This window comes from Macrobrachium rosenbergii, chromosome 5 (assembly GCF_040412425.1).
Source record: "Macrobrachium rosenbergii isolate ZJJX-2024 chromosome 5, ASM4041242v1, whole genome shotgun sequence".
In the NCBI taxonomy this organism is placed as follows: domain Eukaryota; kingdom Metazoa; phylum Arthropoda; class Malacostraca; order Decapoda; family Palaemonidae; genus Macrobrachium; species Macrobrachium rosenbergii.
In genome coordinates, this window is record NC_089745.1 from 1790918 (window position 1) to 1809661 (window position 18744).

At 35.0% G+C, this 18744-nt stretch overlaps 1 protein-coding gene across 2 annotated transcripts; it reads right to left on the reverse strand.

Annotated features, from left to right (window-relative positions):
* Positions 1-2579: 2579 nt before the first annotated feature.
* On the reverse strand, positions 2580-18105 carry Cpsf73 (cleavage and polyadenylation specificity factor 73). 2 transcript variants are annotated; one of them, XM_067103292.1, is made up of 14 exons: positions 17803-18105; positions 16420-16483; positions 15953-16179; positions 15032-15209; positions 12971-13211; positions 12018-12193; positions 11397-11526; positions 11000-11175; positions 9946-10098; positions 9366-9474; positions 8914-9113; positions 5910-6047; positions 4910-5032; positions 2580-2735 (listed from the first exon to the last, which is right to left on the reverse strand). In XM_067103292.1, exons 3-14 carry the CDS (start codon positions 16144-16146, stop codon positions 2637-2639), a joined length of 1917 nt encoding a protein of 638 aa, XP_066959393.1. In that variant the 5' UTR covers positions 16147-16179; positions 16420-16483; positions 17803-18105; the 3' UTR covers positions 2580-2636. The 2 variants fall into 2 exon arrangements, with proteins under 2 accessions (XP_066959393.1, XP_066959394.1); XM_067103293.1 differs by lacking the exon at positions 17803-18105 and adding an exon at positions 17347-17368.
* Positions 18106-18744: the final 639 nt, after the last annotated feature.

An 18744-nucleotide genomic window follows, 5' to 3' on the forward strand; every position in this document is an offset into this window, starting at 1 on the left:
CGTAGGACTTCTGTCCTGTCGTGTCCTTCCGACTCCTTCCGTCACCAACTTTCAAAGTAACGATAATAAAACTTAGTTTACACAAGAATCAAAGCACTACAGACAATAAAAACTCCGATTTCACGCGATTTCACATGGGTCCAGAATCGGACAAGGCAACTTCTTGCTTACTAGAGTCGACGTGAGAGTCGGAGGTATGGAACGGCTCACCCATTCTGAGAAGTTTGTTTTTTCCCGGATATTATAGTATTTTATAAGAAATTTTTCCTCACGGATTGTTTATTTATATTTAAATGTATATATATATATGCATATATATATATATATATATATATATATATATATATATATATATATATATATATGACGATGCAGAAGGCAGAAGTTTAATAATACACGTTGCTGACCAAAGGCAGAGATGGAAAGGTACACGAACAATCAATAGCTTTATTGTTGCTGACGGCGTTTCACAATAATCCATTGCATTTTCTAGGCTGCAATGACACACACACACATACACACACACACATATACATACATATATATATATATATATATATATATATATATATATATATATATATGTATGTGTGTGTATGTGTGTGTGTGTGTGTAAAGTAAATAAAACATAAAACCACAGACAGGTACTGATCACTTGTCTGTACTGAATGAATATTAAAGATGAATTTCAAGTGCTGTCAAAAAGCTATACAACATTCTTTGTTAAGAACTCATTGCTAAAAGCATATTTGTAACCACAAATGTTCATGCTACACGAAACATATATTTGATTTTTATGGTAAAACTTCGCTCCGCTCCCCTGAACATAACTAACACTTTGCTAACTATAGTACTAGGGTGGGAGGGTCAATGGCTCTACTCAGAGACATCACAATGGGAGCATCAGGGATTTCAACACAGGCGAAAAAGTGATCCAAAATTCCAGTTCTTATACACGGAATAGTTCTACAGTTATCGACAGTTAACATCACTTAATGCAATAGGTTGTGAAAAAAAAATCTGAAGGTTTTGCAATAACATTTCAAATTGCTTCAAAATAATTTATTAAATATAATTAAATACTCTATACACAGGACCTCAGTATATACTTATGCATATATATATATATTTATATGCACATATATATATATATATATATATATATATATATATATATATATATATATATATATATATAATATATATATATTTGGTGCATTTTATGCACACAGTATATTTTATTATATATATATAGCTATATAAATATATATATTTTTAATTTTGCTTACAAAAGCTTTTTTTTTACCTTATATACCTTTTTTTTAATTTTCAGTTTACCTTATTATTTCCCATATTTCTTTTTGACTATCTTATTGCTACCTACAGGACGTTACGTTATTTTTGACTGATCACTGTATTAATATATATATATATATTTTATATATATATATATATATATATAATATATATATATATATATATATATATATAATATATATATTATATATACATATATATAAACTAAATGGAGTGATGCATTAAGCCAACAGAACAGCAGATACTGTAAGACAATACAATGATAAAATAATGAATATAAACTGCAAAAACTAGTGAGAGTTTCAAGGTTGTATATAAACATTATACAACTAAGCTAAAATGCAGCCCACACAGAAACACTATTAAGTATCCCTTCCAATCACCTCCAATGAATGGCCCTCCTCGTACTGAATTATTTCACTCTTGTCCTTTACACAATCAACAAGTGATGTTTTCCCATGTTCGTGTAACTTCGGCAATACCTTTGGAAGTTCACATCTGGTTTCTCGGGACCCTTCTCCTTACCTGACATCTCATCCTATACTTCCTCAATGTCCAAATACATCAACAAGATGTTTTCCTCTATTCCATCTTTATTAGTCTAATAATTTGTCTCTTCAGTGCATCTCTCCTTATCATACATTCTTTTGTTTTTCAATAAATGCCATGTTACTTAAGTGTCTTTTTAATGGTCTGTTCTCATAATGTAAGGTTCTGGGAACAAGACATTGCTGCCTGGTCAGGATCATGTTTGTCAGTCCGTGCAATCACCCAGATTACACCATCAATCAGCTGTCATATTTCTGTGCACCTCCTTGAAAAGCAGAACCCGAGGCTTTTCATTTTACCTTCAACATGAATTCAATTCGTTCTCAAGTTGCTGCCCTGTGCATTATCTTGTACATTTTATCTTGTTTACTCCTCTTTAAATTATCGCGAGTATAATTCAACCCAACTCTCCTCCCCAACTGTACAAGTCATGCCTTGCCAACTCAAATTTAAGATGGGGCAGTCAATTATTCAGCAGTCATCCTCACCACAACCTGCATTCTCTGAAGAACGTAGAATATTTAACTTAACTTATTTTAAAATGTGTTTGCCATTAGGTAAGAAATCACTATTTTTTTGGTATGACCAAATCTGACTGGGCAACAATGTCTTTCTCAGTCTCTTCATCGCTAAAATGCTGATAAATCTTTAAAAATACTCTATGCAATTACAAAATGCATTCACTAAACTGCAAGGGCATGGAAAGAACAGTAAACAACAAAACTATCAAAGAATATATTTTTTAAAAATTAGATAATTCACATACAAATTTATTTGGTGTAGACTGTAACAGGACACAAGGACTCATAAAGTTTGGACACTGCTGTCTGGACCGTCCTCTGTAGCTTTTCATTTTCACATGTGACGCTCTGAAATACAGTAAAGAAAAATGTGAGATAAATTGTATTATTATTATTATTATTATTATTATTTGGCAGCAGACCCTTCTTAAACACTTATCATTATTAGCATAGCTTAGATGATTTAGTTTAGAGAAGACTTTTCATTTCCCACTGAAGAGAAGTCTGCAATAAGGAAAACAGAAAAGTCTTCTACAAAATAAATGCAGCTGAAACAGCAATAATATTCAATAGAACTTATTATTATTATTATTATTATTATTATTATTATTATTATTCAGAAGATGAACTTTACTCATAAGAAACAAGCCTCAGGGACCACTGACTTGAAATTCAAGCTTCCAAAGATATGGAATTCATTTGAAAGAAGTAACAGAAAGTTAATAGGAAATAAAAAAAAAAAAGAGCTCAGTTATTAAAAAAGAACAAATAAATTAACAAATTAACAAATAAATAATGTAATGCTAACGAAAATTTAATAAAAAGGTCACAGTTTAGTGAAACCTTTGGAGAACAGCAAGATATGATAATCATGACAATGTTTACATATTTCATTTGTTTCTGTCCACACTACGCCAGACATGGTAACAGACTACCCATCCCAAATACTTATACATTACAAAAAACAATAGAACGACAGTGAAAGAATTCAGGAATTAAAGTTGACAGTGTAATTTGAAGAAGAATTATAAAGCCTTTCTTTCAATCAAGTCCCCTCCTTAGAATGACCAAATGCAGATAAGATTAACTTTTGCATTCCTTGGCCTGCCATCATTATACTAGTGTTCCCTTCCTACCAATATGCATCACCTTTTAAAATATATCACCGCTATTTCAGCTTTATTGCCAATTTTGTCCACACTTGCTCTCTTATACTGCTGTACATTCTTTGACAGTACCATGTCTGATACCTGAAATGGTACCATATCTCCAAACCTTACTAAAACAGTTGAGAACATTAATGTTGGTGATATCAAGAACATTTGTGCAACTGCCTAGCTTTACCAATGGAGTGGACAAAGTCTGAAAAAACACTGCAATGAAGTCAAAGCAACCTGAGGCAATAATTGAAACCTGCTCCAAATCAACCTAAGTTGCTAGTGGGAATCTATGGGCTAAATATACAGCTGCAATTTTACAAATGCACAGACTATAAAATATAACCTTGCTAGAAAGGGGATATGTCAACCCAAGCCACATCCAGTCAACAAGGAACATTCTTAAGGCCCTTCCAGTCTTCAATAAAAGGGTCAGGCTACATGGGATACTCTCAAGGCTCATCAAGTCTTTAAAAAAAATAATAAAATGAAAACAATAATAATCAGACTACGTGGAACATTCTCAAGGCCTGTTCAGTTATCACTACAAAGGACAGACTACATGGGGCATTCTCAAGGCCCCTTCAGTCCTGAATAAAAAGGGTTACATTACATCTTGTCTCCAATAAAAGGGTCAGACACCATGGAACATTCTGAATGCTGCCCAGTCCTCAATAAAAATGTCAGACACCATGAAACATTCTGAATGCTGCCCAGTCGTCAATAAAAATGTCAGACTACATGGGGCATTCTCAAGGCCCATCCATTTCTTTATAAAGGTCAGACTACATGGGAAATTTTCAACGTCTAACCACAGTATATCATGCCTTCATTTTCACAATGAAAAGACTTACTGAACGAGGTCATTTTTCCAAAAAGTACACCAAGACTTGTTCCCTGAAAACCACCTACAATTCTAGAATGTTTTGACTCATGCAGCCATCAGAAAATCTTGGCTTACATTACCTTACCTCTAATCGTTTATTTTTTACAGTAACTCCAAAGTGCATAACAAATGTGCATTAGTTTTTTCTTTCTTGTTTTTCTTTGAAAACTTCAGGTTCTGACAGGGCTGGACTGGCACTTTCTCTCAGTTAATAAGTTATATATTCAAGTATGTATGCATATATGATTTCTAGAGCATTTCCTCTCTATTAAATTAATGGCATAATATTTACTTTTCCTAAGGGTATAGAAGTATTCACTTCATCATCTAGGGTCTGATACCAAAATACAATTAATGCACAACTTTTACGTACAACAGAACTGCATGTGTGATAAGAAGCAACAAATATACTATGCCTAAATTCTACCAAAAATACATATGAATATACACTCAGCATAAATTATACTAGAAATACATACCATACTTGTAAGATCAATATTGGCCTTCAGCTTGTTGACTGTCACATACAGCCTCTCTCCTTTAAAAATTCTAGGGACAGAATCTTCTCCAAATAACTCCTGGAGTAACTCGATTAGGCATTCCTGCAAACAGAAATGTCCTACATTGACAAAACCAATAATACACAGCTTGAAAAACAGTATGATTTCCAAATTTTATGTAAAGGTAAACCTACCCACCCATATTTTTTTCTTGTTAACACTATCATTATCATTATTATTCGTAAGATGAAACACATTCATAGGGAACAAGCCCACATGGGGCATTGACTTGAAATTCAAGTTTCCAAAGAATATTATGGTGTTCATTAGGAAGAAGTAAGAGAGGTAAAGGGAAATACATAAAGAAGAGATCCCACTTGTTAAAAAGAGAAATAAATTAATAAATCAATAAATACTGTAGATAGAAATGTATTAAAATGCAAGGAGAATAGTATTAAGGTAGTAATGCATTGCATCTTCGCTTGAACTTCTGAAGTTCCAATTGCACGACATCGTCTGGGAGGCTGTTCCACCGTCCACGGTGAAATCACACATGAAAAGTGTGAACATTATGAACATATGCTTGGGCTAAATTTCTCAAACGTTCTGTCAATCCCTGAAGTTACAAAGTGAGCATTTCTTCATTCAAGAGTAAGTCAAACCTACACTGTTTTATTTATGAGAACAATAACAAAAGTTGAGCCCTTTTCAGGTTCTGAAGATACAATTTTCAAACAATTTGATTCCAATGAAGCAGCAGAAACATTCTTTAAAAATGTTTACTGCACACACCTCCATATGATGTTCAAAGCTTGTCTAGGGAGGGCCCAACAAAAACAAACACTTCACCAAATGAAGCAATAAATTTGCAGTGCACTTGACACAAACAGAATTAGCAAGTGACTGATAACTGATATACATGTACTTGGTTAACTTACATGGAACTGAATTTCATAAGATACAATAAAAAAATATTTACCTTAAAATGCATTTTGTCAAAGCCAGAAGCAGGGATACTGGGAATATTGATTTCACCACTGTCATCAAGGTCCTGAGCCTTTAAGATGACCTTCATTATAGCGTCGGCATACATGTCACTCGTCGGGCTTGCAATCCACTGAAATTTTCAAAACAAAAGAAGCCTTAGAGTATAGTATTTGATTCTGTATTCTCAATAGCTTTCCATACTATACCAACGCAACAAATCTTATCAACATTGATCACCAAATGATTATTTTTCAATAACCTACCTGCAAGTAATGTCTATAATCAGTAAAATCTATTCAGGATTGGCCCAAAATTAACAATCCCAACATTACAATGTAATGAATTAAATGTGAGCAGTGAACTACGATTATGCAATCTAGAGAAAAAGGTCAAATGTAATTAAAAAAAAAATTCATAAAAATTCTAAACACTTTTCCAAGATAAAAACCAATAATTTACAATGCTGTTTCTTCCATCAACCTCATTTGGGAGGCAGCTGCATACAAAACATAATAAAAAAATATGAATGCAAAGGATGAGATACCATTAAATTAAAGATAAACCAAGCGGATGAAAGTCTGTATGAATGAGGAATGAGGGCTCTACAAGGAAAAAATTAATACAACAGAAGACACTTTAGCAACCTGCAAAGCTAATTTTTGTAATAAAGGAAGCTGTGGATTTAAAATAATAATACCAAGGACAAAAGGAATGCTTAAGATGAAAGAAACATAATGGAAGTTTTAATAAGGAGGAGTAAAATCTGACGGAATTAGTGGCCCTTGCTATGTAGTCCACCATGACCGGATGCAAGGGCAAAAATCATTTAACAACTTGTGAATAAATAGGAAAAGTGTTCCAAGTAATTACATTCCACAATCCATGTCAAATCCACGAGAATTTGTCAACAATACCCCTTTCACCCCTGCACCTTCCCTTAGAGTGGGATGAAGCTAGTTTGCCATCACCATCCAGACCAATCAGCTCCAACAAATATGAGAAATGGAAAGAACTGTTAAGATTAGCAGGTGACTTAGACTTGAGGAGAGGGGAAGAGGCAGTTCCTCTGGACGGAGACAAAAGATGAGAGGCTCAGAGGCCAGACACTGAAGGATACAGAGAACCAGGATATGCAGAAGATGAGGATGTGAAACAAGAAGGATGACCTGTAAGCATAATATTGAAGAATCCTGACATCGTTGCCTGCCAGACATGTCACTTCTCCAACTAGTCATGAAACTAGTCATGTCTCTGTACCCAATATATATGCAACATCCTCAGAGAAGGGAACAAGTGCGCAATTTATCATGGAAAACATCTACTTTTTCTTCTCCAGTCCTTCTTCGGAAATATTAGTCCCCCTTAATCACTGGCTTTCTGAGAAGCACAATTCATTTTAATATAAAACAATTTAACTGAGAATGAATGAGAAACTCATATTCCATTAAAAAAAACCAGGATAGCCTGACTTATTGCTCAGAATCCTCTACTTAGTCAGAGTTCAGTGCAGACGGCAGAACTCCATCCAAAGCATTGATGTTAAAGTCAATAACATCCTTTACAATGAAGGTCCTTCAGTAGTCCCTGACCAGCCTATCTGGGCTAACATCAAGAAACCAGGCCAAACTCTTTACCATACATTACTGATAATACACCCTGAATGTCATGAAACACAACTGGCTGGTGTTGGAAGACAAAACATACATCTCAGTGTTGTGGTACCGATCTCTTTTGGCCTTAGGATGACTCAGAAATTATCTATGAGAAGGAGAACCCAGACAGGGACGATGTTTTGCCTGATATATCACTCAAAAACTGAAGACACTACCAGCTGTGTAGATATGGATGACAGATGTATTTTGATGGTCACTATAAAACCATCATAAATCCTCTCTGTGTGCATCTTTGCAGCTCCCTTTTTTCTACTTGCTCTTTTCCCAATGCCATTACGAAGCAAACTTGGGATTGCTTCTTATATCCTTCACACCAAACATGACATACATCCCCTTTGTAATCAGGACCTGCGAGTTGACCCTTGAGATAAGTAAACAAAGATAAGTTCTGTTACAGATGATAGACAGATAAACTGCCCTACTTCTGGTTCATATCCTGAACCCAGATGAAAAGAGCTTCTACAGTATATCTCCGTGAAGGGGTCACGTGTCCTCATGATCCTCTTAGCAGCTAAGGACACATTCACATCTGCAGTTACAATGGTGTCCTTCTTATGAAGTACCTATGATAAAACCAACTGCCAGTAGGCTTCACAAGGCTACTAGCATCTTGTCCTTCACTGCTACAGTGCACACACCCCTCAAGAACCATGGTCTTGTAAACTTCTTGGGCTTGGAAGCCTTACAACAAACATCTGCACTTTGCATGGGAGACATTCACGACATTCAAAACACTTCATACTCTTCAGACAATTGAATACAATTGCATGGTACACTTATTCCCCTGACAATGCAATTAGTTAAGAGTTCACTTTCATATTTGCAATGTACACAATCATCACAAACTTGCTTAATGTGGTACAAAGACATCATAATACAGAGGGACATGTTGTCTCAGTGACAACTGGACGCAGAATGATGTCAAGGACAGGATCATGCAATTTGCACCTCAGCACAATGCATACAATGTTGGGTGCAACAATTGAGCATATCTTCCAGTGGAAGAACAATGCTGCCTTGCCAAAAGTGACCAGATTCATTTAAAAGGTCTGTTAAATGAATGCATTAGAAGTGTTTTCTTTAACTACAGTACCTAGCAATTATTATACTGTATATGCAAAAAATTTTTTACATCGAATGATCATATAGTGATGGACAACTGTTTGCCATCATGACAAAAATCTAATTAATATACATTTTACAAAATGTGTGAATTTTTTGAAGTTGAAAGTAATTCTCTCACACAACTACAAACCACTTAAAGCAATTCATATATACATACTCAACAACACTGACTGAAAAGCTCAGTCAAACATACTTTACCTCTATCACCACCAAAGGTGGTTCCTGAATGATGGTCACAGAATCAAATACTCTTATGCTTTTACTCTCTTCAGTATCTGTGAGAACCACCTCTACGTTGCCGTACATGGACGCTAACAAGTAATGAAGGAGTTGCCAGGATCCAGAATAGTGGATACTTGTTCTCTGATTGATTTGCGATACAGAGAGGTCGCTGTACTCTGAAACATGAATACAAAACAACTTGGAAAAAGACAAAACAAATCCACATATCTGAACATAATATCATATTTTCTAATTTATTCTACTTAAGAGAAAATTGAATTAATATAGAAGGTAGAAAAGAGATGTCTAAAAAATTCTCACAAGACACCATTAGCAACTACCCCAGTATATCAAAATGCATAAATACAATATTACATAAATGTGTCTACATGTACTATGAAGCATAAGTAAAAAAAAATAAAACTTACTGCCCAATTCTCGGGGAGAAATGATGTGGCAATTAAAGTTACGCTTCACAAGGACGCCAGACACAACGCTAGTTTCTTTAGGCTTGTTGAGAGCCAATTCCCCCATTACCTGGAAAGATTAATATATGAATGCTGTATTTAAATAATGTATCAGATGATTATATCTATAATAATTATCAGTTGGTGTCAACACAAAATCATCTGTCACAAACGTGTAATGAATGATATCACAGTGGACCCCTGCCTATTCACAGTTCCAGATTACTCTTAGAAAATATATACACATTATTCGTGGAAAATTCGCTTATTTGCAGTATTTTTCATAGAGAAATACTTACAAAAAACTGTATTTTCATATAATTTTCATGACTAAATGCACTTTTTGTGATAAAACTATTAAAATATTCAGGTATAGAAATTTTTAGAGGGTTTTTTGGCGTTTTGAACTATCAAAATAGGCAGTTATAAGCATTTTTAGAGGGCTGTCAAGTATTTGCAGATTTTAACCATTCGCAGGGGGTGTGGTACACACCTCCCGCGAATACCAGGGGTCGACTGCACCGCAAACAGCCCAATTTACCTTGGCCATTTTTTCACCCCTAAAGTGGAAAGTTATTGTCTCCAGATTCTTAGGGTTGTATACACTGACAGGATCTTTAGTGATGCCTTCATACTCCCGCTCCACTGCAGACTTCAGACGAGACATTTCTGTCATCTCTCCGTGGACCAACACCTGAAACAAAAATACATGTTTACAGTTTTAAGGGTTCTCAGAATCAGTGGACATACGAAAGCATGGAGAAAATAATTTCTCATTTAATGGAGTAACGTTTACTTAGGAATACTTATAAAAATTAATTATGACATTCCTGACCCTCAAGGCAATGTGAGAATGTTACTGCACTCTCGAAAAATGTACAAAGGTGCTAAATTGCAACACTTGAGTGCTTTTCACTATGTTTGAGAACTTAACGTGGTGCAGTCTCTCCACTACTTACACATCCATATTACATGAATAAAAGTATATTGTCCAAGACAACAATATGACGAGCACATAAATGAGTAAAAGGAATGAAATGGGTTGCAGCTAGGGGCCGAAGGGACGCTGCAAAGAACCTTAAGTAATGTCTACAGTATAGCGCATGAGGTGCATTTTATATAAAGTTTTTGTATACTTGCATAAGCACAGACATAAGATTGCATTTAGATATGAAGAGCAGAGTTTCACTGGAAACAAAGAAAACTCACAAACAGGTTTCAACAAGCAAGCATTGTTCTCATTCGTTTCAGCATCCGATATGTTTAGCATTTGCTATCATATTATTTCTTGAGTACGAATTACGAGCCTTATTTTTTCAGACTTACACATATCCAATAATTAATGAAATTTGGTACACGGAAGTTCATTAACTCAAGGTCTGTGTAACAATTACTTTCATAGCATTTTCAATGATTTAGGTTCTACATATTTAGAGTACATATCCTATATTAAGCCATTTTGAAAAAGGAATTTGAAATTAACATGGATTTTTAGAAAAGCAGGTGTCCTGGAGCCAATCACCTTTGTAAGGCAATTCAGCCAACTATATATGAGTAAATAAGTACTGTACACTCTCCAAGTACTGTACACTCACCACATTTGGGGGACGAATAGTTCTGATGAAATGTGAAGTCTGCTCGTAATCAGTGTGGGCTGAGAATGATATGTACTCTACAGAGCACTTCATGGGCAACCGCTGACCAGACATTGTTGTCACTTCCTCAGGTTCCTTTAAAATTTCTTTCGCTAGAGTGCCTTCCACACAGTAACCTTGGAAGGAGAAAAAAAAATTTCATTTACCTTTTTAAAGGACTAATACATGGAAAAGGGAGACTTATATAACAATGCATTTCCATCAATGTAATCACTGCACAATTTAACCCATAAGCCAAGAATCATCCTAAATTATTGACTGACAAAACAATACTCTTTCATTACAAAAACATCAACTGAGAATAAAAAAAAATGACCAAATAAAACCTAATACTAACCTGCTATTATAACGCCATTCTTTGGATCGGGACACCATATCTCAAACAGCTCCCTAGACAGACCACTCTGCATCATACCAGGCGATGCCATGATGACACAGGGACCAATATCCTCAAACTGGTCCATTCCCTACAAATAAAGATACAAAACACCAAAATATAAAAATAGTTTGTACTGAAAGTTGGAATGGAATATATAATTTATGCCAAAGGCTAAGTGCTGGGACCTATGACATCATTCAGCACTGAAAGGGAAACAATAAAAAGATTTTAAGGATGTAACACGAGGAAAACCTCGCAGTTGCACTACGAAACAATTGTTAGGAGAGGGTGGAAAGTAAGATGGAAAAATGAAAATAAGAACAAAGGTGCATTAAAAGGAATGCAAAGGGTTGCAGCTAGGGACTAAAGGGACACTGTAAAGAACCTTAAGTAATGCCTACAGTGCACCACATGAGGCGCACTGACAGCTCTAATCCCCCTCGGAGTTGTACTGAAAGTTGTGGTAAATCTAGCAAGAACACTTATGTCTACTAATAAAACATTTTATCATCATATACAAAGTCATTATCATTATATAAACATAGACCAATGATGAGTCTGTTGTTAAACACATTTTACCTTTAGATTTGATATGTGCTTAAACTGGAATGGATTACTTATAGAGATCTGGCGCTGAATTCTTTCATTCATGGCATGAGTGTACGTTTGGTAGACACTCATACATTTCTTAGCCAAGGCAGATGCATAGTATATTGGAATTTCGTGTAACTCAGGGTGCAACTGCCAGTATTCATCTGCAATAAAAAAAAAGGATGAAATTTTAATTTATATGAAGCATATATTTAAAAATTGCTTTTATTTTTAGATCACTGACCTCTACATTCTTCATACTTATTCATATGTTAAAAGAATTAACATATGAATAAAAACGGAAGAAGCAGATCATGGGAGTATAATAGTCTTCTGGTAAAAATCAAAGCATCATCAGGTGCCCAATGGAAATATCTTCTCACTGACCTAACAACAAACATGAATACATCACTTCCACTGCATATTATTTAATTACTGTTAATCATCTTCGTCTTAACAACTATAAGTTGCACATTCCACCACTGCAGATTTAAATTAGATTCAAAGGAATGCTCCCAGTTCCAAGCTATTACCCAAGCTCTTAGGCTCCTTGTTCTAAAAGTACAAACCCCTTTTCAATTAGGAGAGGTACTGTATATTGAATCCAAAGGGAGGCAAGCCTGTTTCTGTACTTACACCGTAGAGTAAAATCAAGTTAAAGCTCATAAAATATATTCCTAGGGACAGGAATATTAAAAGCAAGGAGTCTGATGTCTCACGACAGTAAAACTGACAGCAAGAGATGAGAAGAGAGAGTGGTGAACAGTCATTACATTAAATGACACATATCTATACAAGGAAAATTGGATTAGAATATCAAAGAAAGAACAGGCTACTGACACAGAAATACAAAAATAACAACTTCCCAAACTTTAATTGCCAATCTTTTCTCATTTCCTGAGACATGCACACCCATATCCACAAAACGACACAATACTTGCCTAGAATTAGAAGCAGTTCCTGTGCACGACCCAAGGCAAATACTGGTATCAGGCACCGACCCCCTCTGCTGACAATTGTGTGCACTGTTGTCGTAAAACGGGATTCTCTGCTTTCTCTGGGTTCGTGGATGCTGACACCATAGGTGGATTCAATCATCAAAACATCTGGTCGAATCTGTGGAATCTCTGCCATCATCAAATGACGATCTTCTTGCCTTGAAAAATCTCCAGTGTACAGCAGCTGTCGAACAGAAATGAAGATGTGTACAAGGCGTAACCAGTCATTACAAATATAAGGACCCAAGCAAAGCATATTACAGATGCACTGTAAATGACCTGTTATTTCTGAAAAACCAAATTAGTTTTTCACACCACACCGTTACTTACAATTAACTCAATTTCATAGTCAACTATATATATTTTTACAATAAAAATTTTTTCCTTGAAACCCAATACTGTAATCGTAAACAGCCTTATTCCAAATGGCTCCCTTGTCAAATCAACTTGATAAATCTTGAAAGACAAAATGACCTCTCTTTGCATTTACAGACAACATTCCAGCATTGCAAAAGGTATTACCCTCATTCTCGAGTGCCACTATGCTCTCCCAGGATTAACAGAATTTTAAATGTTTTGTGTGATGTGCCACTCATTTTCACTTATTCATCCAATACCTTGTTAATCGTGATGCATTTTAATGTTTTTCTATTGTGAGATGTGAATATTAATGGACATTGTTTAAGTTTTTGACTTCTGGGCCAATGCCTTCACCTGCTGTTGCATGGTTAATATTAGTGCTCTGCTTGTTTTGTTCTCAAGTAAGAATTTTTTATAATTTATTGCTCCCAAGGATCACTTGTCCCATTCTTGCTTAACTTTGCAAAGTTTAACAAAGCCAGGGGATTTCTTCAGCAATTCAGTTTGCTATGGAGTTTCAATGCAGTAATCTGTGGTGCTTCAATATTAGGCATTTGGTCTTTTGCCAGTTTTCAAATGCACACTGCTTAGCAAATGTAATAATTTATTGGGAGTTTTTTAAGTTTTACTGTAATTGAACTTCTTCAGTGAACTTCAGTTATTTTCCTGATTCAATATTAAGAATATATTTGTTGTTCCTAGTTTCACAGCAACTGGTTACCTTCAATTTTCCACATTCTGTTCTCAGTTTTTCTAGCTGTGTGAATTCTTTTTGTCATTATCAGTTCAAGATAATGCTCAATTCCTGTGGTTTGTACCATCACCCCTTTATTTGTTCTTGTATCTGCAGGGAAGTGTAATACTACAACATAACTCTGTGGGCTCAAAAGAAAAAACTTACAGCTCCTTTACGTCTACCTTGAACAAAGATTGACAAATGTTTTGTCCTTCAAGACTTGATCAGGGTGTGTGAAGTGGTCCATTGATCAATGGTTTCTCTGTGCAGAGTAGGGCTTAAAAGTGTTGGGCATCCCAGAACACTTAAAGATGGACATGAACATGGAGGAATGATGCCTTGTTTCCAGGCCAGTGGATATTTCTCTTTTCCAGATCCATCATGTGGCATACTTTAATATCTACCTATGTAACACTTAGAAGTAATGTCAACTCATAAACCAAGATGGTCTCGACAAATTATGAAAAGGCAAAAGGAGCAGTTATGCAGCAAAGCAGCTGATAAGAAAGTTGCAGGACAAGATCCAGAAAATCACAAAGGGCATAGATTGAAACCTGGACCAGATGGGAAATTAAGCAGAAAGTACATATGCAAGACAAGAGGAGAGAAAGCAGCCATTTTGTCAAATCTCATAGAGGGGAAAGCTGATCTAAAAATGTTAATGATTTCAGTATTTCAAAACTACTTCCTCAGTACACTGTACCAGACTGAACTCTATTGCTGCAGTTGTTTTCAAAACCTACAGCAGCTGAAAAATGCTGTACTCTTCACTGTTTGGACAAGGTGACACTCATGACTATAAACTAGAAAATATAATTAATCCCTCTACTTAATCACTAAAATGTAGTGTCTTTCAAAGGTCATTATCTCTAGATGGTATTATAAACATAAAACAACATCATAGATACCTTCACACCCGCAATCTGAATCATGAACATTGCAGCACCGAGAACATGGCCTGCATGGTAACACCAAAACTTAATGCCATTGACCTCCTTTTCTTCATGGAAGTTAATGACATTTATTTTGTTTAACGAAGAATCGAGGTCACTTTCTGAGTACAGCATGTGTTCAGTCGCAATATTGCTGCAAAGAAAGGCATCGGTTACTACTCCTACATACTAAATATAATTAGTAAATTCACTCTGGAATTCCAAACTTTAGCAGTTCATCAAACTATAAAAATATTTGCTTATGAACAAGGTTGGTAAGTACTTTAAGGAACACACTCATAAAATTTGCCAAGGTGAGGATGGTTAAGGATTTCATGAGTACAAAAGACAGCATAACTCAACAGACTTTACTTTCCACAACAGGCAGCTAATATATATGTACTACAATATTCCACTTATTAACATAAGTCTTTTTACTGCTCTAAATTTTAGTAGGAAACATGATAATGGTTAAAAAAAATCAGATATTCATGATAATTTAATTTTCACAGCTATACAAGCCTTAAGCCTCTTATATGTATATACATTCAGCAAGGTTGGTTTGCTCTCTTTTTTGAACAAATCAAAAACACCTTCACCTTGGAAGCATACTTCCAAATAACAAAAGGCCCACATTGAAAATGAGTAAATAAAAATGCCAAAAGGAAGTATACCAGTACTGTTCTTTATACTATATATATATACAAGGTGTAACAAGAGTTTATGCACATTTTTTGGGAAATGAAAGAAGCTGTTCTGAGCAAGAAATGTTCTATAAACATGTTTAGTTTAAGACTTCGTTTGTCGGTGAGTTGAAGTTTTAAAATAACAGTTTAACGCTGCTGTATAAGTAAACTCAGCAGATATGATACCATTAACTAAATCCTTCAAACTAACCTGACTTTGATGTAATCTGACAAAAGCCACTTATAAATTGCCTTTGTAGGGTGAGTCATATAACAACGGCCTCGAAAACGAGTTCTCATGAGGAACCAGGGCAGTCCACCGGCATGATCCAAGTGAAAGTGGGAGACAAGAATCAGATCAATCTGTTCTGGGTCTATGTGATCTACAAAGGGCAAAGCACTCATCCCAGTTAGTGCAGGGTGAATGCCAAAATCGAGCTGAAAGTAAAGGAAATGCTGTAAAATACAATCAATATATAGTCATCATATAAGTCTCACAGATAAAAGAAATGATCAGATTTGATGTTCCATATACTTTAAAGATGAACAGCATACACTCTAAGTCTACTGGTTCTACCAAACGGCAAATATTAAAATGAACCATTACATATATTGAAATAACTACATCAACAATATCATCACACACAACAGTAAATGTATGGTGAAAAGAATACTTACAAGAACTTTTTTGCCTTTGAATTCTAAAAAGTGACATGATCGACCCACTTCCTGTCCAGAGCCTCTGTAGGAAACAAAAGAAGCAGCATTTTATGAGTCACAGAAAATGATTATGCTTCACACATTTAAGACAACTTTTGAAAAGGAATTTTTCTTAACTGAGTTTAATTAGCTTATTTTCGTGCACTGAACTTTGAGCCTTAAATTTTCATTCAGTTGTAAATATAAAATTACATACTGCAATACCAATGAAAATTGTCTTTAATTGATGAGCAAACTAACAGTTTTACCAAGAAAACTACTTTCACAGTAGAGCAGCTTACGAGAGGCAACACCAATTTTTATTCTGTGATAATTTTTGTACTGGAAAGCTTATGGATTTTTAAATGCCAGAAGTGAAAATGAACAAATAATTCATACTTTTCATAGATGTACAAACCTAAGTCTTTTATGCATGCATATCTTTGACAAAAGCTGGTATAGTTGTTGAAGATTAGTAACAAATTAGTTGATATTAAGGCCCAATTCAGAAGAAAATAAGGGGCCACTGCACAACCATGGGACGTCGACTTTCCGCCCAAAAAGAAGTAAATAAAAAGATTGAAGGAACCTATATACAGCATATATATATTTTTTAATAGCGGGAATGAAATCTGGTAAAACTTTATTTTAGCTGCTTGTCCTGATCCCTGCCAGTCGTTGACCAGGCAGGTTCCTTATGCATAAATAGATATAACCTTTCCTATATTGCCAGGTCTCTACCTAACCCGATCTTACCTACCTAACCTAACTTAGGGCAACGTGCCCTAGGGTGACATACAACGGCAGCCTTAGGAACTAAAGCGTGAGAGGAGTGCTGCACTATGGCCATCTTAAGAACTATTAAACATCATGGGTAAACTAGCTACCAGAAATTTCAGGACTCACAGTGGGGTAATCTTCAGTTCGTCGCTCTAAAAAAAGAACAACATAAAAGAAAAAAACATAAAAGAAAACAACATAAAGAGGGAAACAAAAGAAAACAACATATCGAAGATCATAGGTAAGCTAGCTACCGGAGAGTTTAAGACTCACAGTGGTGTAATCTGCAATTCGTCGCTCTAAAAAAGAACAACATAAAAGAAAACAACATAAAAGAGGGCAACATAAAAGAAAAAAACATAAAGAGGACAACATAAAAGGAAACAACATATTGAAGATCATAGGTACGCTAGCTACCGGAGAGTTTAAGACTCCCAGTGGCGTACTCTTCAGTTCGCCGCTCTAAAAAAGAACAAAATAAAAGAAAACAACATAAACGAGGGCAACGCAAAAGAAAACAACATAAAAGAGAGAACAACATATTAACGATCATACGTAAGCTCCCGGAATGATAGGACTCACAGTGGCGTAATCTTTCAGCCTCCGTCGTTTCCAAAATAAAAAACAACTCGTCAGGAACGCTCAGGCCTATGATATGCGCAAGGTCACGCGTAATCCAATCTGTCGCTCTTTCAGAACGCTCCAGGCCTCAAATATTCCCAATGGCGTTGATATATGGCATCGATCCTTGATATAAGGTTATTAAGATCCAACAAAACGTTGTTTCCTTGCGGCACTTTGTTTACAATCTTAAATTCCACTTCTTGAAATTAGTGCCGCTCTCTTCCCTAGCCACCTTTTAGGTTAGAACCACAATATTTTAGTGTTGATTCACAACTCTCGCTTTTAATGTGTATTTATAACCTGTCATTTATGTTTACTGATATATATATATTTATATATACAGTATATATATAAGATTTAAATGCCCGTTAAAACACTATATGAACGTTGCAGCCACCATACATTTCGAATGCTTCTTTATATATAGTTTTTATGGGCCTTATTAATGCCTGTTCTGCAAATGCAATCATGATATGACACCCTTGGAGAGGACTGACTACAGCTGTGTATTATGTAGTTGTCTGTGCTATTTATGAAAATTAATATTTAAGAACTAATAATTCTTATTTATTATTTCTTTTTAAATTTTATAATATTGATATCTTGCGGTAAATATGTACTGTACCAAGAAACATAAATAACTAAGCCACTGACATGAAATAAAAAATTGTGGTAATATGAGAATTTTATATTTAAAAGAAAAAAATTCTTATTAATTTTACTTCTTTTCTTCTATTTCATAATATTGTATTCTCACGAAGTAAATATTAACCAAATACACAAATAAATAAGTTATAGAAACGAAATAACAGAAATATGCTAAGATAGGAGATTGATATTAAGATAGTAGCAATAATTTTTGTTAATTTTATTTTCATTTTTTAATCTCATAATATTGCA

Bases quoted from the DNA above. Each gene is read 5' to 3' on its own strand.
- Cpsf73 (XM_067103292.1), bottom strand. From the start codon at position 16,146: ATGAGTGCTTTGCCCTTTGTAGATCACATAGACCCAGAACAGATTGAT. The intron at 12,194-12,970 runs GCAAGTATTGTG...TTTTTATTGCAG, and splicing joins GGAACTGCTTCTAATTCTAG to ATGAATACTGGCAGTTGCAC. The intron at 6,048-8,913 runs GTAAAGTATGTT...TGAAAATTTCAG, and splicing joins CACCTTTGGTGGTGATAGAG to TGGATTGCAAGCCCGACGAG.